Source organism: Cetorhinus maximus, chromosome 5, assembly GCF_964194155.1.
Source record: "Cetorhinus maximus chromosome 5, sCetMax3.hap1.1, whole genome shotgun sequence".
Lineage (NCBI taxonomy): Eukaryota > Metazoa > Chordata > Chondrichthyes > Lamniformes > Cetorhinidae > Cetorhinus > Cetorhinus maximus.
In genome coordinates, this window is record NC_135883.1 from 173,830,063 (window position 1) to 173,854,997 (window position 24,935).

Consider the following 24,935-nt stretch of genomic DNA (forward strand, 5'->3'; position numbering starts at 1 on the left):
AATTTGCCCCAGTCTTTCTCAATCATCAGCAAAGTGATGGAAGGTGTCTTTGACATTGCTATCAAGTGGTATATACAAAGCAGCAACCTGCTTACCGACGCTCAGTTTGAGTCCTGCCAGGGCCACTCAGCTACTGACCTCATTACAGCCTTGGTTCACACATGAGCGAACGAGCTTAAGTCCTGGGGCGAGGCGAGGGCGGTTGCACTTGACCTGAAAGCAACATTCGACTGAATGTGACATCAAGGAGTCCTAGGAAAATTGAAGTCAATGGGAATCAGGGGGACTTTCCACTGGTTGGAGTCATGTCTAGCAGAAAGGAAGATGGCTGTGGTTGTTGGAGGTCAATCATCTCAGTTCAGGTTAGGGACCCCTCAGTGCAGTGCCCTAGGCACAACCATCTTCACTTGCTGCAATGGCCTTCCCTCCAAGATAAGGTCAGAGCATGCTAGGAGGAGTAGGCCACTCAGCCCCTCGAGCATGCTCCAGATGTTCGCTGATGATTGCAATGCTCAGCACCATTCTTGCCTCCTCAGATACTGAAACAACCAGTGTCCATATGCAGCAAGACCTGGACAACATTCAGACTTGGGTTGACAAGTGGCAAGTAATATTTGTGCCAAAGTAGTGCTGGGCAATGACCATCTGGAACAAGAGAGAATCTAATCATCGGCCCTTGATATTCAATGGCATTATCATCACTGAATTCCCCATGAACATCATCCTGGGGTTTACCATTGACCAGAAACTGTTCTGGACTAGCCATATAAATACTGTGGCTACAAGAGCAGGTCAGAGGCTGGGAATCCTGTGACGAGTAACTCACCTGCTGGCTCCCTAAAGCCTGTCCACCATCTATAAAGCACAAATCAGGAATGTGATGGAATATTCCCCACTAGCCTGATAAGTGCAGCTCCCACAATGCTCAAGAAGCTTGACACTGTCTAGGACAAAGCAGCCTGCTTATTTCGCATCACATCCACAAACATTACTCCCTCCACCACCAATGCACAGTAGCAGCTGTGTGTACCATCTACAAGATTCACTGCAGGAATTCACCAAGTCTCCTTCAACAGCACCTTCCAAACCCATGACCACTACCATCCAGAAGGACAAGGGCAAAAGATAGATGGGAGCATCGCCACCTAGAAGCTCCCCTCCAAGCCACTCACGATCCTGATTTGGAAATATATCACCGTTCCTTTACTGTCACTGGGTCAAATTCCTGGAACTCCCTTCCTAACAGCACTGTAGGTGTACCTACACCACATGGCTTCAGCGGTTCAAGAAGGCAGCTCACCACCACCTTCTCAATTAGGGATGGGCAATAAATGCTGGCCAAGCCTTCAACGCCCACATCCCATGAATGAATTTAAAAAATAACATTAAGCAACAGATTGCAATTACAAAAGCAGGGCAGAGGCTGGAATAACTCTGCAACAAGCGGCTCACCTCTAACTCCCAAAACTTTTCACCATCTGCAAAATTCAAGGCATGAGTGTGATGGAATACTCTCAAAATGCCTGGATGAGTGCAGCCACAACAAAAGAAGTTTTACACCATACTGAATAGAACAGTTTGTTTGATTGGTGCCCGCCACTGGAATCAATATCAACCTCCTAATCACTGTTGCTGCGGCAATTTGTATTATCTACAGGATATAGCAGCTACGCATCAAGCTTACTTCGACAGTACTTATTTCTCCTATGACATCTACCACCAAGAAGAACAGCAGCAGTCATAGGAATGCCATCACCTCCCAGTCATGGACTACCCTGACTTGGAAATAAGCTGCTGATCCTTCAGCACCACTGGGTTAATATCCTGAAAGTTCCTAATGTTGTGGGAGAACCAACACCACAAGACTACAACAGTTCAAGGAGGCCCACCTCCTCAGGGCAACCCGAGATGAGCAATAAATGTAGTCTAGTCAGCGTGGCAGTAGAAGTACTGCAAATAGTCTCAGCGGCACTGGTTTAGAAAAAAAAAAACAGGATTTTTACTTAGGATTGCTAGGTGCTGCTGAAAGCAAATGTATTAGACCGCCAAATAATGATCTAACATTAGCTGGGATTTCATCAGTCAAACAACCTAGCAATGCACACTCGGAAAGCTCAGAAATGATGATCAGGGTCAAAAGTTTCATGTGCAGAGGAGAAAATTAGTCAAAGAAATAAAGTTATCCGATATACAGACATGGACAGGTACTCACATCTTACATATAGCTATAACACCAAGTTATAAAGATTCAAAATGAAAACAGAGGACCCGAGGAGTGACAATCTGTAGCTGAGTAATCACTAGTAACTCAAATTTTGGTGAGATCAAGTGTAATGTGATTCAATTTGAACTTTTCCCTGAAAGAAAAAGATGGAATAGAAAAAACTGCAGATTCAATGGGAGATGTAATTTTCCCAAAAAAAAGTGTGACTGGTTCATGTTCTTAGCAAAAGATGCTCAAAGCCATCTAAATCCAGTCAAGGCAGCACACTCAACACTCCGCAAATGCATTTTTGTATATTTCTCCAACTTATTTACAATACCCAGCTTTAAAAATAAATTACACTGCCTAGATTGTTTAATAGCTGCAAACAGCACTCAGCATTCAAAAATACTTTTCACAAGTGACAGAGGAATGCCTGTCTGGTGCAGCTACAGCTGGTGTCACGGAAAATGGAGTTCAAGTGCAATGGACCTTGGCAATGGGCGATACGGACTTACCCACACAAATTAATTAGCATTTTCCTATTCCATAATTGTTCTTGCATCAGGTTCAAGTAGGCAAACTGTTCTTGCATCAATTCAAATGTGCAAATATATATTATATCACTCACTTTGCACACCAGAAAGGATATGGTCACCTTTACAGGCTCACAAAGTGAAAGCTGAACTTTTCGATCCCTTCCCCCCACCCCAACCCCCCTAGGGCTATCTGTACTTTGCTCGTCCTGCTTTCCACCCTTAATGTCACCTATTAGCACATTCCTTTGATAATATCACCACCTTCAACACCTCTTTGTCCTTTTGTCTATGACATCTTTTGGCTATCTCCACCTATCACTGGCCCTCTATCCAGCCCTACTTGTCCCACCCCCCCTTAAACCAGCTTATATTTCACCTCTTTTCTATTTTTCCTTAGTTCTGATGAAGAGTCATACGGACTCGAAATGTTAACTGTGCTCCTCTCCGCAGATGCTGTCAGACCTGCTGAGTTTTTCCAGGTATTTTTATTTTCTGTTTTGGATTTCCAACATCCGCAGTTTTTTGATTTTAGCTGAACTTTGGATCAGGCTTGGACAATTAAGAGCTTTTCTGTATCTCACCATCAACATATTCCAAATTAATCAAGGAGCTCCATTGACATTAATGCATGTTCACTTATCCATCCCACTAAGAAGCAGACAAATCTCTAGGACTAATTAATATATTTCAAGAGATTCTATCAGAAATGGATTATAATTTAGTAGCTTCCCCAGTTTAATACCCAGTGATTGGGAGGCTTCAACTTAAAAAACTATTTCGTCTTGTCCTCCTATAACAATACAAAGTAAATTTTTTTGCCATAGAAACACAGAGCAAAGCTTTAGAACTGACACAGTAAGAATACCGTAACCTATCCGGGCCCATTAACTTGGCTTGGAGGAGTTTCATCCAAGTCAGATGACTGTTGCCTCGAGTTCCAGTTGAAGACTTGATCACAATTAAGAATGGCATCCCACAACAGTGTGAAGGAACTGCTGCTATCCTTCAGATAAGGATATTAACTGCAGTTTTGCCATTATGTTCTGGCATGTGACAGAAAGGACCCAAGTCTTTGTTTAAGAGACTCTTCCTAATGTCCTGCTCATATTATTTGTTCAACTCTATAAAATGTAAGAGAAGTAGGCCATTCGGCTCATCAAGTCTGCTCTGCCATTCCATGAGATCGTGGCTGATCTGATACTCAATTCCACTTTCTTGCCTTTTCCCCATAACCCTTGATTTCCTCACTGATTAAAAATCTGTCTATCTCAGCCTTGAATATACTTGACGATCCAACCTCTACAGCCCTCTGGCAGTAAAGAATTGCACAGGTTCACTACCTTCAGGGAAGAAATTCCTCCTCATCTCTGTCTTAAATGGGTGACCCTTACTCTGAGCTTATGCCCTCTGGTCCTAAACTTTCCCACAAGCGGAAACAACCTCTCAGCATCTACCCTGTCAAGTCCCCTAAGAATCTTATATGTTTCAGTAAGGTCACCTCTCACTCTTCTAACCTCCAACCTACTCAACTTCTCCTCATAAGAAAATCCCTCCATACTCGGGATCAACCTAGTGAGCCTTCTCTGGGTTGCCTCCAAAGCCAGTACATCTTTCCTTCGATAAGGGGTCCAAAACTGTTCACAGTATTCTAGGTGTGGTCTAACTAACGCCTTGTATAGTTTTAGCAAGACTTCCTTATTTTTATACTCCATTCCCTTTGAAATAAAGGCCAACATTCCGTTTGCCTTCTCTATTACCTGTTGAACTTGTCTGTTAGCTTTTTGGGATTCATGCACGCGGGCTCCCAAATCCCTCTGTGCTGCTGCTTTCTGCAGTCTTTCTCCATTTAATTATTCAGCTCCTCTATTCTTCCTGCCAAAGTGCATAACCTCACATTTTCCCACATTATATACCATCTGCCAAGTTTTTGCCCACTCACTTAACCTGTCTATATCCCTCTGTAGACTCCTCGTGTCATCCTTACCACTTGCCTTTCCATCTATTTTTGTGTCATCCACAAACTTGGCAATAGTACATTCACTTCCCTCATCTAAGTCATTAATATATATTGTAAATAATTGTTGCTCCAGCACTGGTCCCTGTAGCACTCCATTAGTTACAGGTTGCCATCCTGAAAATGCACTCTTTATCCCAACTCTGTCTTCTATTAATTAGCCAGTCCTCTATCCATGCGAATTTACTCCCTCAAATACCATGGGCTCTGACCTTATTAAGTAGCCTTATGTGCCGTACCTTATCAAATGCCTTTTGGAAATTCAAATATATTATATCTACTGGATCCCCTTTATCTATCCTGCTTGTTACCTCCTCAAAGAATTCTAATAAATGTCAGGCATGATTTCCCCTTCATGAAGCCATGTTGATTCTGCTTAATTATATTATGCATTTCAAAATGCTCTATTACATCCTTTATAATAGACACTAACATTTTCCCAATGACAGATGTTAAGCTAACTAGCCTATAGTTACCAGTTTTTTATCTTCCTTTTTGAATAAGGGCATTACATTGGCAGTTTTCAAATCTTCTGGGACTTTTCCATAATCTAAGGATTCTTGGAAGATTACTACCTGTGAATCCACTATCTCTGCAGCTACTTCCTTGAATACCTTAGGATGTAACCCCTCAAGTCCAGGGGACTTAATGGCCTTTAGTCCCATTAGTTTCCCTCGTACTTTTTCTCTAGTGATAGTTATTGTATTAATTTCCGCACCCCCTACCCCACCCCCGGCTTTGCACCTTGATTATTTCGTACCTTTGGAATGCTATTAGTGTCTTCTACCATGAAGACCGATGCAAGGTATTTATTCAACACCTCTGCCATTTCCTGGTTACCCATTATCTCCCCAGGCTCATTTTCTAAGGGCCCTATGTTCACTTTGGTGCCTCTCTTCCTTTTCATATATTTCAGGAAGCTCTCACTGCCTGTTTTTATATTACTTGTTAGTTTACTTTCAAAGTTTATTTTCTCCCTCTATTATTTTATTGGTCATTTTGATTTTTAAAACTTTGCCATTCTATGTTTTTTCTTTCAATTTGATATTATCTTTAACTTCCTTGGTTAACCATGGTTTGTTAATTCCCCTTCTAGAATCCTTCTTCCTCACTGGGATATATATCTTTGTTGTGAGTTATGAGCTATTTTCTTAAACGTCTGCCATTGTTCATCAACTGTCTTTTCTGCTAAACCCCTTTCCCAGTCCACTCCAACCAACTCTGCCCTCATTCCTTTGTAATTATCCTCATTTAAGTTTAGCACAGTTGTTTCTGACCCAAGTTTCTCACTCTCAAACTGAATGCTAAATTCTACCATATTATGGTCACTGTTTCCAAGGGTATCTTTTACTCTGAGATCATTTATTAAATCTGCCTCATTATAAATTACCAGATCCAAAATAGCCTGATCGGATTCACAACATATTGTTCTAGGAAAGTGTCCCAAATATACTATGAATTCTTGCTCAAATAGCTGGAAAAACTCAGGTCTGACAGCATCCCCGGAGAGGAATACAGTTAATGTTTCAAGTCTGTATGACTCTTCATCAGAACTAAGGAAATATAGAAATGAGGTGAAATATAGGCTGGTTGAGGGGGGTGGGACAGGTAGAGCTGGATAGAGGGCCAGTGATAGGTGGAGGCAAAGAGATTGCCAAAGATGTCATAGGCAAAGGACAAAGGGGCGTTGACAGTGGTGATATTAGCTAAGGAATGTGCTAATGGTGACATTAAGGGTAGAAAACTGCTTTCGTCCTTTCTACCCTTAGTCACCATAGCACATTCCTTAGCTAATATCACAACCGTCAACACCCCTTTGTCCTTTTGTCTATGACATCTTTGGCAATCTCTTCTTTGCCTCCATCTATCAATGGCCCTCTATCCAGCTCTACCTGTCCAACCCCCCTCAACCAGCTTACATTTCATCTCATTTCTATATTTCCTTAGTTCTGATGAAGAGTCATACGGACTCGATACGTTAACTGTGTTCCTTTCCGCAGATACTGCCAGGCCTGCTGAGTTTTTCCAGCTATTTTTTTGTTTCAGATTTCCAGCATCCACAATTTTTTGTTTTTATATGAATTCTTGCTCGTGGCTATCTCTGCCAATTTGATTTCCCCAATCTACATAAAGATTAAAGTCACCCATGATTAATGCCTCTTTTACATTATTATCTCCTGATTTTTCTCTGTCCTACAGTATAGCTACTGTTCGGGGGCCTGTAGGCTGCTCCCACCAGTGTGGTCTTCCCCTTGTTATTTTTTACTTCCACCCATATGGATTCTACATCTTCCGATCCAAGATCATTTCTTGCTATCGTGCTTATTTCATCTCGGATTAACAAAGCTACCCCACCACCCTTTCCTTCTTGCCTGTCCTTTTGAAAAGTCACATACCCCTGAATATTTAGTTCCCAGCTTTGATCTCCTTGTAACCATGTCTCCGTAATAGCTATAACATCATACCCATTAACCTCTATTGGTGCCGTTAATTCATTTATTTTGTTCTGAATACTTGGTGCATTTAAGTAAAGAGCCATTAATCTTGCCTTTTTACCCCCTTTGCTGCTTTTTTTTGGTACACTTTGTCCCTTCCTGTCTCACTCTGGGTATTACCTAAATAGCTGCCCTGCAATGCTACCATATCCTTTTGCTTTGTAAGACTATGTATCCTCTCTCAACAGCCCTAGTTATTTGATTCGCCAGGGCACTGATCACAGCACAGTTCAAGTGAAGCCTGTCCCACCGGAACAGCTCCCTTCTACCCCAATACCGGTGCCAGTGCCCCATGAACTGAAACCCATTCCACCCACACCAATCTTTGAGCCACACATTTAACTCCTTGACTTTATTCACCCTATGCCAGTTTGCCCGTGGCTCAGGTAGTAATCCCGAGATTATTACCTTGGAGGTTCCACTTTTTAATTCAGCCCCTAACTATTCAAATTCTTTCAGCGGAACCTGCTTTCTAGTCCGGTGTTGTTGGTACCAACGTGGATGACAACAACTGGATCCCTCCCCTCCCATTCTAAGTTCCTCTCCAGTCCTGAGGAGATGTTCTTAACCCTGGCACTGAGCAGGCAACACAGACTTCGGGACTCATGCTCACGGCTGCAGAGAATAGTATCTCTCCCCACTTGAAATGCTCAATGTTGGACAGTTGCAGGGGCCGAGGCTCCTCGAATGCTATGCCCTGGGTCCCCATATCTGCTTCACCTGCAGTCACAATCTCCTGTCCCTGATCACAGACCAAATTTGAATGACCTAATCTGAGGGGTGCGACCGCCTCCTGGAGCAAAACGTCCAGGTAACTTTACCCATTGCTAATGTGGCACAATGTCTGCAGCTCGGACTCCAGCTTCTTAACTCAGATCTGAAGTTTGAGCTGCAAACACTTACTACAGATGCGTTCACTCTGGGTCACCTTGGTGTCTAGCAGCTCCCACATGCTGCAGCGGCAACACATCATCCGTCCTGCCATTGGTATCGTATTTTATTTAATTAATTACTCTAGTATCCCCGCTCTTTACACTTTATTGTAATTATTATTTTTAAACAGGCCAGTCTCGATCTTATACTTAAGCTATTTTTAGGAAAAAGAGAAAAAAAGACTAGAGGCCTAAATACAAGCTAAAGACCTAACTGTTACTTTAAAGACTAGAAATACTCACCAATCAGCTGCTTTCCCTGCACTCGCGTCTCTCTCTCTCTCCACTCTCCTTAACGGTCTCTCGTCTGTCTCTCCGCGCTCTTCAATGAACTCTCGTCTTTCTCTCTGCACCCTTTAATGGTCTCTCGCCTCTCTCTACACTCCAGGACATCACTGCAGGAGTTCATCAGGGTAGTACCCTCAGCCCAACCATCTTCAGGTGCTTCATCAATGACCTTCCTTCCATCATAAGGTCAGAAGAGGGGATGTTTGCAGATGACTGCACAATGTTCAGCACCATTCGCATCTCCTCAGATACTGAAGCAGTCTGTGCCTATATGCAGCAAGACCTGGACAACATCCAAGCTTGGGCTGACAAATGGCAAGTAACATTCACACCACACAAGTGCCAGGCAATGACCATCTCCAATAAGAGAGAATCTAACCATCTTCCCATGACATTCAATGGCATTCCCATTGCTGATCCCCCACGAAACATCCTGGGGGTTTACCATTGACCAGAAACTGAACTGGATTAGCCATATAAATACTGTGGCTATAAGAGGTCACAGGCTAGGAATCCTGTGACCGGTAACTCACCTTCTGACTCCCCAAAGCCTGTCCACCATCTACAAGGAATAAGTCAGGAGTATGATGGAATACTCCCCACTTGCCTGGATGAGTGCAGCTCCCACAACACTCAAGAAGCTTGACACCGTCCAGGACAAAGCAGCCCGCTTGATTGGCACCACATCCAAAACAATCACTCCCTCCACCTCCGACGCACAGTAGCAGCAGTGTGTACCATCTACAAGATGCACTGCAGGAATTCACCAAGGATACTTCAACAGCGCCTTTCAAACCCACGACCACTACCATCTAAAAGGACAAGGGCAGTATATAGATGGGAACAACACCAACTGGAAGTTTCCTTCCAAGTTACTCACCATCCTGACTTGAAATATATCGCCGTTTCTTCACCGTCACTAGGTCAAGATCCTGGAACTCCCTTTGTAACAGCACTTGGACGGCAGAGCTTTAAGGGGGCAGCTCATCACCACCTTCTCAAGGGCAACTAGGCATAGGCAATAAATGCTGGCCTGGCCAGCGAAGCCCACATCCCGTGAATAAATAAAAAAGTACTCCAGGACAATATAAAATCAGCCATTCACTCAAAATGGCTTCTATGCTTTCTTACACAAGAACATTCAACTGCATTTTAAAGTAATTCACTTTATAAGAGCAGCCTTGAGGGATGCAATAAGTTTCTATATAAAGCCAGCATTTGATGATTTATTCCTTACCTACTGCAAACATGGTCCACAAGTAGAGACATTGAATCCAGGTTGCTGTCTAGTTTTGTATTGTGATACAGGCAACGGTCCCGCTGCAGTTCCACTGCTTGACGCAGCAGAGTCTGTAAGCGTCGTGGAGGAAGCATCACTGATGGGGGCAGGGACACTAGCGAAACAAAAAAATAAAAATGGATTTTATTTTTTGAATGACAGGAGCAATTCCACTTTAAGGAGAACTCAATCTAGTATGCTCATATCTGAGCCAATGCTGCTAAGTAAGTAATTTTATAGCTCTTTGGTTAAGTAGACAAAAGATAGTTGTTTGGTAGTACAGAACTTAAATAATGCTGAAGTTCCAATTGGGGAATCACATCTAATGTTAAAACATTATGTTGAGTTTTGCAAGCATGGACTGACTGAGTATGGTCAGTACTCCGCCAATTGTGAATAGCCGAAAGTACAGCTTACGTACTTGGCATCCAACCATAACTAAAAATCATAAAACGCATTACTCATTTGTGTGGTAGGCAGAACATCTTTTTTGTCTTGACTGCAACATACTTAGTGGAAAATACCACTCGTGTTGCTATTGCACAGCAGCAGTGAAATGGCTAGCTTCACTTGCTGCTCAAATTTTTGAGATACCTTATCCTTCCATGTCGTTAATATGCACGATACCCAGTGAACAACGATCTGATTTGGATAGTCATTATCCCGCAGGATAGCTTTTATGTGCTCTAATTCAGCATCAAGCTTACACGGTGAGCAAATGGCTCAGGCCCTATTTATGAGATTGCCAATAAGGCTAATCTTATCGTGCATGGAGCTGTAGGGATCCCAATGGGTATGTTGACTAGTGAAGGTTTACAGTAGATAGTAGTAGAGAATCCATCAGCAGATTTCTCAACTAGCACATTGAGAAAAGGGAACTCACTAGAATGCTCCATTTCAAAGGATGAACTTGAACACAAGATGGAGTGCATTATCGTGTAAAGAAATTTTTACAGGTTTATGATAGCAAACACTATCATAAATATACCAGAAAGATCTAGTCTTGCAGACAAATGAGTAATGTGGCATGTGATTCTCAATGCTGGTGCAATACTAGGTACATAGGCTGTATGTCCCAGCGACTGGAGGATCACTTCAAACAGCATGTCCCTTCGACTATTCGCAATAGGCAGAGTATTGATCATATTCAAACCAGCCCAAGCTTGCAAAACTCATAACATAATAGGGCAGACAGTGGAGTAGTAGTAATGTCAGTGGACAAATAATCCAGAGGCCCAGGCTAATACTCTGGCAGTTGGTGGAATTTAAATTCAATTAATAAAATCTGGAATATAAAACTAGTCTCAGTAATAGTGACCATGAAACTATCATTGATTGTCGTAAAAACCCACCTGGTTCATTAATGTCGTTAGGGAAGGAAATCTGCCATCCTTACCTGGTCTGGACTATGTGTGAATCCAGATCCACTGTAATGTGGTTGACTCTTAAATGCCCTCTGAAATGACCTAGCAAACCTCAGTTCAAGGGCTATTAGAGATGCACCACAAACGCCAGGATGCCCACATCCCATGAAAGAATAAAAAAACGTTTAACTATTGATGCAATTCTGCAATTGAAACTTCAGCACTTGCTGAACAATCCCGAAAGTGCTAAGAATTACATTAACAACCAATTTATGATAATCAGCCAAGGACGCAATGTGGCTCACTTATGTTTGCTGGAAGCTACAAATATATTCATATGCACGGATCTGTCTTCTGCAGTCAAAAGGAACATGTCCAGGTTCAACATATGGGCATGCAACTGCATCTTACAAAGAGCCAGTGTGTTGCAGTAGCAGTATGAGAGATTTGCCTTCTGGAATTTCTAAACTATTACTTATTGATTGTGCTTTTATTCCATCCCTAGTGCTTTAAATTGTCCCATTGAATGAAGTGTCATGTAAGCCCCGGGGCAACTTCCCCACCAGCAAAGGGCACCTTTAATTGTTTGTATAGTTGAGATTATGAAGTCACCATGTTACTACATCAATGTCAGTCAAACAGAGCCAACATGGTTTTGCAAAAGGAAATCACATTTAACCAATTTATTGGCGTTCTTTGAAGGAGTCATGTGCTGTGGATGAAGGGTAACCGGTGGATGTACTGCACTTTGATTTCCAGAAGTCATTTGATAAGGTGCTACATCAAAGGTTATTGCGGAAAGTAAAAGCTCATGGTGTAAGGGCTAACATTGGCATGAGTAGAAGATTGGCTGGCTAACAGGAAACAGGGGTAGCCATAAATGAGTCTTTTTCTGATTGGTGGGATGTAACGAGTGGTGTGACACAGGGATCTGTGCTGGGGCTCACCTTTTTCCAATTAGTATAAGTGACTTGGATGAACGGACAGAACGGTTGCTAAATTTGCTGACAACACAAAGATAGGTAGGAAAGTACATTGTGAAGAGGACATATGGAGGCTACAAAGTGACATAGATTGGTTAAGTGAGTGGGCAAAGATCTAGCAAACGGAGTATGTAGGCAAATGTGAAATTGTCCATTTTGGCAGGAAGAATAAAAAAGCAGCATATCATCTGAACGGTGAAAGATTGCAGAGCTCAGATTGAGGGATCTGGGTGTCCTAGTGCACAAATCACAAAAGGCGAGTACGTAGGCACAGCAATTAACTAGGAAAGCTAATAGAATGTTGTCGTTTATTGAGGGGGAATTGATCACAAAAAGTAGGGAGATTATGCTTCAGTTGTACAGGGCACTGGTGAAACACATCTGGAATAGTGTACATTACTGGTCTCATTTAAGGAAAGATGTAAATGCAGTAGCAGTTCAGAGAAGGTTTACTAGACTAATACCAGGAATGGGCAAGTTGTCTATGAGGAAAGGTTGATCAGGCTAGGATTGCATCCACTCGAATTTAGAGGAGTAAGAGGCGACTTGATTGAAAAATGCAAGATCCTGAGGGGTCTTGACAGGGTGGATGTGGCGAGGTGGTTTCTTCCTGTGGGAGAATCTAAAACTAGGGGGTCACTGTTTAAAAATAAGGGGTCACTCATTTAAGACAGAGGTGAGGAGAAATTTTTTCTGAGGGTTGTGAGTCTTTGGAACTCTCTTCTTGAAAAGGCAGTGAGAAGCAGTCTTTGAATATTTTTAAGGCAGAGCTAGATAAATTCTTGATAAACAAGGGGGTGAAAGGTTATCGTGGGTAAGCAGGAATATGGGGTTGAGGTTACAATCAGATCAGCCATGATCTTACTGAATGGCAGAGTTGGCTCGAGGGGCCGAGTGGTCAACTCCTGCTCCTAATTCGTATGTTCATTCCACAGCACAATCCACTATAAAACCAACATCTGCAGGACACTCCAAGCAGTTGGACCATGCCATACCCATCTGTCCCTTGTGGATAAGCTTATTCAGAAAAACACATTGACCACTGTCATGATCCCCAGCTGAGGTTACCACTGGACAATCCTGATCCCAGGGTGGAACCCAACATAATAGATCCTAACTTTTGTTTAGATACGTGGAGAGGGGCTACTGAACAGTCACCGGAATTGGCTAATGTACATTTAACAAAAGCATAGAACAATTATTAAACAAGAAAAGATTAACTATATTACAATATGCCTTCACCCACAACTATACCTTTTCAGATACATAGAGGTTTGTAAGGATAACACAAGTGACAAAAACTATCTTATGCTCTAAAGTTCAAAGTAAGTGCCATGAAGCTATTAAAGTATATAACATTTTGGAAAATATTTTCTTTTAAAAAAGAGGTTTAGACTGTAGGTGTGTCTTAATTAGATTAAAGTCAGCTCGTCTGGGTGCTTTGATATGCACTAGTTTGAGATGTAAACAGAGAGGTAGAGTGTATTTGCATTTTTTGAAAGAGCATTCAAGAATCGCAAGAAGTGGGGTGAAAACTTGATGCACATCTAGCAGGTACCAAGCCATATGTTTATATTACTAATAAAATTGGTACTACAAAAGGCGTTTCATTGTTAAAAGGTGAAGCTCAAAGACGCTGGTGAGACAATGAGGATTTGAATTCAATCAGCGGCGGTAGGTATAACTTCAGCAGTTTTCAGGTGTGCTAGGGCAGAGGCAATGAGAGATCAAAACGCAGCAGCAAGCCTCCAACTGGCTCCACAGCAACCAAAGTGAAAGAACCTAATTTTGAATTCGTACAGTGAAAATGCTTTGCCTGGTGTCTGGTTAAGTCTATGGGTTCCTGTTGCCTTAATGGAGGTTACTTTGGGAATTTGTTAAAAGTAATAGTAGTAATTTGTAGCCATGTGTGCACATATATTTTAACCTGTGTAAATTAACAAAATGTTTCATTTAGTTTAATGTAAAACCTCGAGAACTGGTGGTCTGATTCCTGAATTGAGTCGCATCTCAAACATAACACTTAAAATTATAGGTTATGACAGTTGTTTAAAGTTTCCCTCTGGGATTTTTAAATAACTCCACTTTACCAACTGCATCGCTCATAACAGGAAGTATACAGTCCATGTAAACCAATAGGCACCCTGTGGTCAGACACACCCACACTCTAAAACCAAGTGACAGATGCCACCCAGGCAGATGCCAACGATTTCTCTCAGGTGTCTTTCACAAAAGGTTCACCTTCAAGGTTTCAAATTCTCCTTCCAATGTTCCTCTTCCCTCGGTCACCACATGCATTCAAGCTGTCTTCTGTGCACACTCTCTCACCGACTCAGTTGCCAACAGTACCACTGCGTCACACGCCCACAGCAAAAAGTTACAGACCTTCTTGCCTTTTGCAAGCTGTTCTCACTTTGAATCTGCTTTCCGCAGCTTTTGTCTCTTTAAATCTGAAGCTTGGAGCCTTCCGCTCTGCCCCTCACTCAACTTCATTAAGATAACCTTTTCCAGGTTCCTGTCCTTCATTTGACTAGAATGTCTGCTTGGGACTTCTTCCTGGTTTTTGTCAAGGTTCATCCCGAGCAGCTCTGTGATGCAGGACCGTGCACTCTACAGTTTATTTCCAGGAAAGCACACCAAGACAAATAACTGTGGCTGGAGGATTGTCAACTCGGTGAAAGATGCACTTTGGTCTGCATTTGCTTGCCTTCCAGTGCAAAGAGTTGTCCTCTACAGTGAGGCAGGCTGTCACACTCAAAGGTCCGGGACTATATGCTGAGGGACGCACTAAAGCTTGGAGCAGCTGCCGCAGAGGCATAACGGGGAAAGGTCAGTGTCTAAGGTCTCTCAGCCACAGTACACCAAGGACCTGGAAAATGTGTAGAATCTCCCTAGGCTTTATGTCTAACATTGAATATGAATACAAAAGTATTCCAAGTTGTATCAAGGCACCTCAGAGGGGAACATGCTGTATGAGGAAAGTTTAATTCTATTGCACTTTTTGTAGTTTTTCGATTTGAAATGTTTTGTTCCCAGGCTTTATGTCCGACATGGAATGCATATTGAAAGCATCAAAAGAATTACAACTGTATAGAGACATCCAAGAGTGGAACACCCTGCATAGAGACGTCAAGCTTTATGGCAAAGTTGAAATGTTTTGTAATGTCCTTTTACAAATTTTATGAATAAACAATGTTTTTTTTTTCAAACAATATCTCAGCATTTGTTTAGGAGTGAGTCAAGCATTCAGATAACCCTTCATGCCATTTTGGCTATTAGTTTACAACCACTGTTAAGACCCAAAGGCCATTATTAATTTATTTATTCTTCTGCTTCGAAGTTGTTTTACTGCTTTGCTAGAAAGCAGAATCAACTTACTCTGAAGTTTGTCGAGTAATTTTGATCGCGAAGCAGTCCCTTTTCCTTCCCACTCCGCCTTTGCTCTCAGGTCATCTGTATGACTACACATTAGATACCTGTGGAGATAGAGGCTGATATGAGCTTCAGCAGCCATACTGGAAGGATCAGCTTTTGTTTGTGAACATGGAAGAACTAGAACAGTAGCAGCATAAAAGGCCTATGGAAATTAAAATTAATTGAGTTCTGTTTTTGGTTGTGTTTGTTACTTAAGCTCCGTGGCTTATCACTTCTGCAAGCAAACACACATTTGGGTATTATTTACATGGGATTCCAGAAGACATTTGATAAAATCCTTCATAAGAAACTGTTAGCTAAGTTGGAATTGAAGGCAAATTAATGACCTGGTTAGGAAACTGGCTGAGCAGCAGGAAACAGTAGAGGCAATGGACAGGGACTCTAATTGACAGGATATGACTAGTGGTGTCCAAAAGATCTGTGTTGTGGATTCAACTATTCACCCTATTTGTTAACAATTTAGATAAGATAAGAAAACATTATATTCAAATTTGTGGATAACACAAAGATATTGTAAGCAGTGTAGGCGGAAGCATAAAATTAGAGAGATATATTGATAGTTTAGGTGAATGGGCAAATTGTGGCAAATTGACTTCAATGCAGGCAACATAAGATCACCCAATTTGGACTTAAAAGGGATAGTAGTGTTACTTTCTAAATGGTGAAAAGCTAGAAATAGTGGCGGTCCAAAAGGACTTCTAGGTACATAGATTAAAGTGACATGAACAAGTACAAAAAATGATGCGATTACTAATTTAAATTAAAGCTTGCTAATCAGCGAGTCCATATGCAAGTGTATGAAAGGTGTGAAGAACAGACTGGGCTGTATATCCTTTCTCAGCCAAATAGTACCTGTCGCCATCCATGATCTAGGTTCACAAAGAAAATAGTGAATGAATGGCACCTGCAATCAAACCCTGGTACGAGTCAGCCCATTTAGACGAATGCAAAGAAAAGACAAAAATGACTCTGCTTAAAACAATCCCAAAGTTCCAGTTTCACCACTCTGCTTAATTTGAAAATTAGCAACACACTAGTCAGACAATGTCTTTCTGTTGGAGGTCATGAAAATTAGTGAAGAAAGAGTCTGAAGATGAGATAAAAAGCAGAGTTTTTAATTGTAGTTTTAGAAGCGGATGGAAGCACCCACTGACATATCAATGTCACTTAGCAGGCTGTTGTTACAAATTTTTGATTATTTGTTCCAAGCAAAAGAGGCAAAGCGACAATGTGGGGTTCCACACATTACCCAGCAAGGTGTGAACATAACTCAAAGCACCCAAGAGCACAAGTGCAACTGAGTTTTGTGAGCTGTATGCTTTTAGCCTTTGCACTTGTGAAAATTCTCTACTTATTTCTTCTACTTACCCACTTAAGATGTGTATTCTTTCTGTGTTGTATTTCAGAGGAGTCAGTTCACAGCGCAGGACCTGAAGGGCTTCCAGAACCTTCCCATCTTCCAGATATTCCAAGTACTTCTGCTGCAGAAGCAGAAACTTCATTTTCTGAAAAAAATGGCGTTTCATGTAAAAGACCAGGAATTTCACAATCAATCTTTAAATTCAGATTACTGAGTTTTGATTTAAATGTTAAGTCAGGGCTCAAGAGCTTGTTGCAAGGGATCTCTTTAGTCTTTCATAACCAATTTTCAGGATTACATGGATTTATGGTTAAAGCTGTGGAAATTCCACAACTGTTATTGGAATTATTTACCATATTGAAAACTATCCTGACTTGGAGAACTTTGCCTATAATGTCACTGGGTCAAAATCCTAGCATTCTCCACTCAAGACCATAAATGCAAGCACACCAGTAGTTCAAGAGTCAACTATCATCTTCACAGACGAACAGCCTTGTAAAATGCATAATCACATTACCCGTTTTCATAATTCAAATGGAGTTAATGCAATATTCTCACATCCACAACAAAGCTGTACTGAAACCCTACTGACAAGACTGGTGCATTCTTTACACATTTGCTGTGACAGCTAATGGTTGCTACCTAGTATAGATTCTTTCCACAAGGATAAACTGGAAAATGCCATTATTGATAAGGTAGCAGTGAATATGCTGCTAGACTGGCAATCCAGAGGTGTGGACCAAAACTTACCTCAAGCCAGCTGCTGGGAGGTATCCAAAATAAACTATCACTTTAATTTCATTCCCATGGAAGCAGCTAGTCTGACTTCCTACACCTTCACTATTCTCTGATTTCAGGATAATTTCAAGGGATTTGAAATATGTACAGCTTACTTATAAATTATTCCATGATAGTATGTATTTACTGTCTAAGAAATTCAGCCTGACAATCACGAATAACCACACTCATCAGCCTGAAGCGCCGAGTGGGTGATCCATCTCGGCCTCCACCCGAGGTCCTCAGCATCACAGGTGTCCGTCTTCAGCCAATTTGATTCACTCCACGTGATAACAAGAAACAGCTGAAGGCACTGGGCATAGAGCCATAGGAGTATACACCAGAGAAAAAGGCCCTTCGGCCCATCAAGTCTGCAACGGTCAATCAAATACCTGCCTAACTATAATCCCATTTTCCAGTACTAGGCCCATAGACTTGTATGCCATGGCATTGCAAGTGCACATCCAAATACTTCTTAAATGTTATGAGGGTTTCTGCCTCTACCACCCTTTCAGGCAGTGAGTTCCAGGTTCCCACCACCCTCTGAGTGAAAAAATTCTTCCTCTCATCCCCTATAAACCTCCTGCCCCTTACCTTAAATCTGTGCCCCCTGACTATTTATGCCTCCACCAAGGGCAAAGGTTCCTTCCTGTCTACCCTATCTATGCCCCTCAATTTTATACACCTCAATCATATCCCCTCTCAATCTCCTCTGTTCCAGGGAAAATAACCCCAGTCTATCCAATCTCTCCTCATAACTAAAGCTTTCCAGCCCAGGCAACATCCTTGTAAATCTCCTCTGCACTCACTCTAGTGCAATCACATCCTTCCCATAATGCGGATTCCAGAACTGCACACAATACTCCAGCTGTGGCCTAACCAGCGTTTTATACAGTTCCAGCATAACCTCCCTGCTCTTATATTCTATGCCTCAGCTAATAAAGGCAAGTATCCCATATGCCTTCTTAACCATCTTATCTACCTGTCCCGCTACCTTAAGGGACCGGTGGACATGCATATTGGCTATGGGCCCTGACAACATTCTGGCAATAGTACTGAAGACTTGTGCTCCAAAACTTGCTGCACCCATAGCCAAGCTGTTCCAGTGCAGCTACAACACTGGCATCTACCCAGCCAGGTGGAAAACTGCCCAAGTATGTCTTGTCCACAAAAAGCAAGATAAATCAAACCTGGCAAATTACCGCCCCATCAGTCTACTCTCGATCTTCAGTAAAGTAATGGAAGAACAAACAAAGAACAAAGAAAAGTACAGCACAGGAACAGGCCCTTCGGCCCTCCAAGCCTGCGCCGATCATATTGCCCGTCAACTAAGACATTTTGCACTTCCGGGGTCCGTATCCCTCTATTCCCATCCTATTCATGTATTTTTCAAGCTGCCTCTTAAACACCACTATCGTACCTGTTCCACCACCACCTCTGGCAGCGAATTCCAGACACTCACTACCCTCTGCGTAAAAAAACTTGCCCCGCAGATCTCCTTTATAGTTTTCTCCTCTCACCTTAAATCTATGTCCCCTAGTAATTGACTCTTCCACCCTGGGAAAAAGCTTCTGACTATCTACTCTGTCCATGCCACTCATAATTTTGTAAACTTCTATCAAGTCGCCCCTCAATCTCCATCGCTCTAGTGAGAACAATCCGAGTTTCTCCAACCTCTCCTCGTAGCTAATAACCTCCAGACCAGGCAGCATCCTGGTAAACCTCCTCTTCCTCTGCACCCTCTCCAACGCCTCCATATCCTTCTGGTAATGTGGTGACCAAAATTGCACGCAATATTCCAAGTGTGGCCTAACCAAGGTTCTATACAGCTGCAGCATGACTTCCCAGCTTTTATACTCAATACCCTTGCCATTGAAGGCAAGCATGCCATATGCCTTCCTGACTACCTTATCCACCTGCGTTGCCACTTTGTGACCTGTGGACCTGTACACCCAGATCCCTCTGCCCGTCGATGCACTTAAGGGTTCTGCCATTTACTGTATAATTCCTGCCTGTATTAGACCTTCCAAAATGCATTACCTCACATTTGTCTGGATTAAACTCCATCTGCCATTTCTCCGCCCAAGTCTCCAACCGCTCTATATCCCGTTGTATCCTTTGACAATCCTCTTCACTATCTGCAACTCCTCCAACCTTAGTGTCGTCTGCAAACTTACTAATTAGCCCAGTTACATTTTCCTCCAAATCATTTACGTATACCACAAACAGCAAAGGTCCCAGCACTGATCCCTGCGGAACTCCACTAGTCACAGCTCTCCATTCAGAAAAACACTCTTCCACTGCTACCCTCTGTCTTCTATGACCAAGCCAATTCTGTATTCATCCTGCCAGCTCACCCCTGATCCCATGCGACTTTACCTTCTGTACCAGTCTGCCATGAGGGACCTTGTCAATGGCCTTAAAAGGCATGAAATCCATGAATATAACATCCACTGCCCTTCCATCATCGAGCATCTTTGTCACTTCCTCGAAAAACTCGATCAAGTTAGTAAGACACGACCTCCCCTTCACAAAACCATGCTGCCTCTCACTAATACACCCATTTGCTTCCAAATGGTAGTACATCCTGTCACGAAGAATCTTCTCCAATAATTTCCCTACCACTGACGTAAGGCTCACCAGCCTGTAATTTCCTGGATTATCCCTGCTACCCTTCTTAAACAATGGAACAACATTGGCCATTCTCCAGTCCTCTGGGACCTCACCTGTAGCCAGTGAGGATACAAAGATTTCTGTCAAGGCCCCAGCAATCTCCTCCCTTGACTCCCTCAGTACTCTGAGGAAGGGGTCATCAAGTGTTATCAAACAGCACTTACTCAGGAATAACTTGCTCAGTAATGCCCAGTTTGGGTTTTGCCAGGGCCACTCAGCTCCTGACCTCATTACAGCCTCAGTCCAAACATGCACAAAAATGCTGATCTCCAGAGGTGAAGTGAGAGTAGCCACCCTTAACATCAAAACTGAAGTCAATGGAAATCAGGGGAAAATCTCTCCACTGGTTGGAGACATGACTAGCACAAAGGAAGACGGTTGTGGTTGTTGGAGGTCAATCATCTCAGTTCTAGGACATCATTGCAGGAGCTCCTCCGGGTAGAGTCCTGGGCCCAACCATTTTCAGCTGCTTCAGCAATGACCTTCCCTCCATCATAAGGTCAGGAGTGGGAATGTTCGCTGATGATTGCACAATGTTCAAGATGTTTCATGACTCCCCAGATACTGAAGTAGTCCGTGTCCAAATGCAGCAAGACCTGGACAACATTCAGGGTTGGGCTGACAAGTGGCAAGTAACATTTGTCAGGCAAATGCCAGGCAATGACCATCTCCAACAAGAGAGAATCTAACCTTCTCCACATGGCATTCAATGGCATTACCATTGCTGAATCCCCCACTATCATCCTGGGGTTTACTACTAACCAGAAACTGAACTGGAATAGCCATGCAAGAGCAGTTCAGAGGCTAGGAGCCGTGCAACAAGTAACTCGCCTCCTGACTCCCCAAAGCCTGTCTACCATCTACAAGGCACAAGACAGAGATGTGATGAAATACTTTTCACTTGCCTGGATGAGTGCAGCTTCACCAACACACAAGAAGCTCAACAGCATCCAGGACAAAACAGCCCGTTTGATTGGCACCCCATCCAACACTTTCAACATCCACTCTCTTCACTGACAGCAGTGGCAGCAGTGTGTATCATCCACAAGATGTACTGTAGCTACTTGTGAAGGTTCCTTCAACAACACCTCCCAAAGACATGGTTTATCATCTAATAAGATAAGGGCAGCAGGTGCACAGGGATACCATCGTCTGCAAGTTTCCCTCACCATTGTGACTTGGAAATATATCACTGCTCCTTAATCACCACCAGGCTAAAATCCTGGAACGCCCTAACACCTTCACCACACACAACTATAGTGGTTCAAAAAGGCAGCTCACCATCACTTTCTCAAAGCTAATTAGAGATGGGCAAAAAATGTTGGCCTTGCCAGCAACACCCACATTCCATGAATGAATAAAGACACATTACAGGCAAATACTTAAGATTTAGTAAGCACATGAAAATTGACTATAATTAGATATAACAGCAACAGCACTTATGGCAATACCTTGCGAGTTCTCTAGAGAATTCACGTTACAGTTGAGCTCAAGGATTTTAAAGGTTGATCAGGCATCACCGAATTCTGAGACATCTCCCACAAGCTTTCAATCTTTTATACCCTTTTGCAATCAAGATTATCTAATCATCTTTTCATGTCCCTATTGAAAAGTTCAATCTCTGATTGAACTGTCAATCAAATCACTAGACTGAACAGTTACAGAAAATCATGAACTTTCAAAGGCCTAACAATCTAGGAGTATTTTACCTTTCCATTACCCAAGGTCATATTTTTTGACAGACGTGGCCTTCCAAGGATGCCTCTGCATACAGCCACTGTTTGATCAATACTACCTTTTCCTGCTATCAACTTTGCAGATATCTAACCTTCATAAAAATTGCACACCTTCTCAAGCAACCCTGAAAGATGAACAACATACAAGATTCTGTGTTGGCACATGTTCACTCAGGTCTATAAACACCCATGATCTTATCACTGGATCCGTAACAAGGGATTTGAGGGATAATTAAACTGCTAGCGAGATCAGCTACAGCTGAAACGTTTCTGAATACAGTTGACAACTTGAATTTATAGAATACCTTTGCCAGTAAAATGCCCCAAGGCTCTTCACAGGAGTAACCAAAAATTGACAACTAGTCACGTAGAGAGATATTAGAGCAAATGACCTAAAGCTTGGTCAAACTGATGTTTTTTTAGGATTGTCTTAAAGGAACAAAGAGAGAAAGGCAAAGGGAATTACAGTGCTTAGTGCCTTGGCATGGCCAATGGTGGAGCAATTAAAATCAGGGATGCTCAAGAGGAAAGAATTGGAGTGCAGCTGAGGGTTGTAGGGTTGTAGTATGTTATAGATATGGGGACAGGTGAGGTCGTGGAGTTATTTGAAAACAAGAATTTTAACATTGAGACATTGTTTAACTGAAAGCCAATGTAGCTCAGTGAGCAAAGGGTTGATGGGTGAACAGGATTGACGCCACTTAGGACAAGGGCAGTAGAGTTTTGGATGAGCTCAAGTTTACAAACGGTAGAAGAAGGGAGGCTGGTCAGGAGTGTGCTGAAAAAGTCAAGTCAATGTAAAAGAAATTAATATAAAAAGGCAACAAAAGCAGCACCATCTGATTAACCCAGGATTTAAACACAATCTAGACTGACAAGTTCAGCGCAGGACTAACATTGCTAGGAGGTGCTGACTTTTGAATGAGATGTTAACTGCTCTGTCTGTTCTCACAATCATCTCATAACTGTGTGAGAGTCCTTGTAGTATACAAACTGATAGCTCCTTACAAAAGGAAATCCATGGGCTTCAAGAGTAACTGGCTGTTACTCCCCTGGGATATCCTACACAAGTGAAAAGAACATATTCTACTTACATTTATGTCAACTGCATGCTTGATGCAAAAACAGAGTGCAAAACTATCCTGCAGGACAATGGCTAGCTTGATCAGATCACTGCTCGCTGTGTATCACGCAAAACTCACAAATGGGCCAAAGGCTGCCACTTTGGACCAGAGAAGTGCCTGATGTACCTCAAAATTGCTCTGGAAAGGCAAAGTGCCTCAAAAAATTTGAACAGGTTAAGGAAAGACACATGCTGCTTTGCAGTGACTATGCGAGTGGTATTTTCCATTTTCCATATTTTCCAGGATGCTGTCATCGGTCCATAAAAACGTTCTGCCTACCACGCAATTGAGCAATGCTGTGCATGAATTTCAGTGCCAGTGTGATGCCAGGTTCGGATGCCGTACATCCTAATGATTGGCTGATCAACATGTTCCTTCGTTGTTCACAACAGGCAGAGTCCAGGCTATACTCAACCAGCCAACGCTTGCAAAATCCAGAAAAAGTCTATGTTAGATGGGATTCTGCAATAGGGCAGTACAATCCCGAGTGTGCTAATGTTACACCATCAACAAATTTAGGATAATCAGTTGAGTTCATAATGTGGCTCATTTACACTTGCGAGAAGCAGCATACATTCATATGCAGGGACCCATTCTCTGTCAACAAAAGGAATATGTTGAAGTCTTGTGTCATTTTTGAATTACCTGGGAGCTTGGGGAGCCTATAGTTAGTTCCCTGTTGCTTTCTCCATGGCAACATCTCAGCCAGAGTTAACTTCCTAGCCAATCAGCACCCTTTCTAATTGTTGTGTTTGTTTGAAATTTGGCTTCTTGCATTTGTCCTGATGAGTGCAAGACAAAAAGCTTCGCAACATCACAATATTGTTACAGCGCAGGAGGCATTTGGCCCATCATGTCTGCACCAGCTCTCCAACATGTCTTTCTTTGCAATATTAATTAAGCTTCTTTGGTGGAAAGAAACATTCATGTCTCAAACTGCACCAACATGATAAGGATCTGAGAGGGAGAGAGACTGAATACTGAAGACAATCAAGAAAAAATGTAACTGACATTAAGGAGAACAGAGAGATGACGACCACTTCAGTAACAGTAAATTGAGTAAAATAGGAGAAGCTTTTTAAACTTTTGATACGCCGAGGCCCCAGTGACTTACCACCAAATTCAAACATAGGTGAGGCCAACTAAAATTAACGTCATCCATTTTCCCAAGAAAATTTGAGCCTGTGGCTATGTTCATCATATGGAATTAAAATTATACATTATGAAAAGTTTTCACTCATTTGCATTGCCAAAATGATGTGTAACATACTTCAAAGCATCCATAACTAGAAATTAACCCCAAGGAAATGGAAAAATGAACCAGTTTTCAATGACTTTAAAATTCTATCAATTCATCTCTCCTCTAAGCCATTACTTTACCCTTGCAACCTTTTCCAAAGCTACAACACTCTTCTATCTCCAGCCTGCATATCTTGCTTCTTTCCTTCAGCAGCAAGAATAGTCACCAGCCAACATGTTTCTGCACTCTAAATTTCTCCATCTTGCCATTTTTCTCCCCACCTTTGGGCTCAAAATCTACCATTTTTTAAAATTGCGCAGCTGATCACCTGTAACTTCTCTCCCAATTACTGCCTCCTAACCTCCAATATCTTGTAAAAGTCTTTGAATCGGTGACAAAAATGAATTATTTTATCCAAGACAAATTACTGATGAGATTCTCTTGATCCTACAGCATATGCAGGATTAACATTCAGTACTGCTAGCTGATTCAT

The 24,935-nt window shown here is 42.2% G+C and overlaps 1 protein-coding gene across 9 annotated transcripts in view; it reads right to left on the bottom strand.

Moving 5' to 3' along the window:
• The window catches only part of LOC144681094 (WD repeat-containing protein 26), a 126,275-nt gene that overhangs the window by 72,611 nt on the left and 28,729 nt on the right, over positions 1 to 24,935 (bottom strand). For all 9 annotated transcript variants that reach the window (XR_013576690.1, XR_013576689.1, XM_078542825.1 and 6 more), the window contains exons 4-6: positions 16,901 to 17,037; positions 15,476 to 15,573; positions 9,709 to 9,865 (exon numbers count right to left, since the gene is read on the bottom strand). Coding sequence is in view for 7 of the 9 variants with exons in the window: in XM_078542825.1 (XP_078398951.1) it covers positions 9,709 to 9,865; positions 15,476 to 15,573; positions 16,901 to 17,037 (392 nt within the window). In the remaining 2 variants the exon portion in view is untranslated. The remainder of the gene's footprint in view (positions 1 to 9,708; positions 9,866 to 15,475; positions 15,574 to 16,900; positions 17,038 to 24,935) is intronic.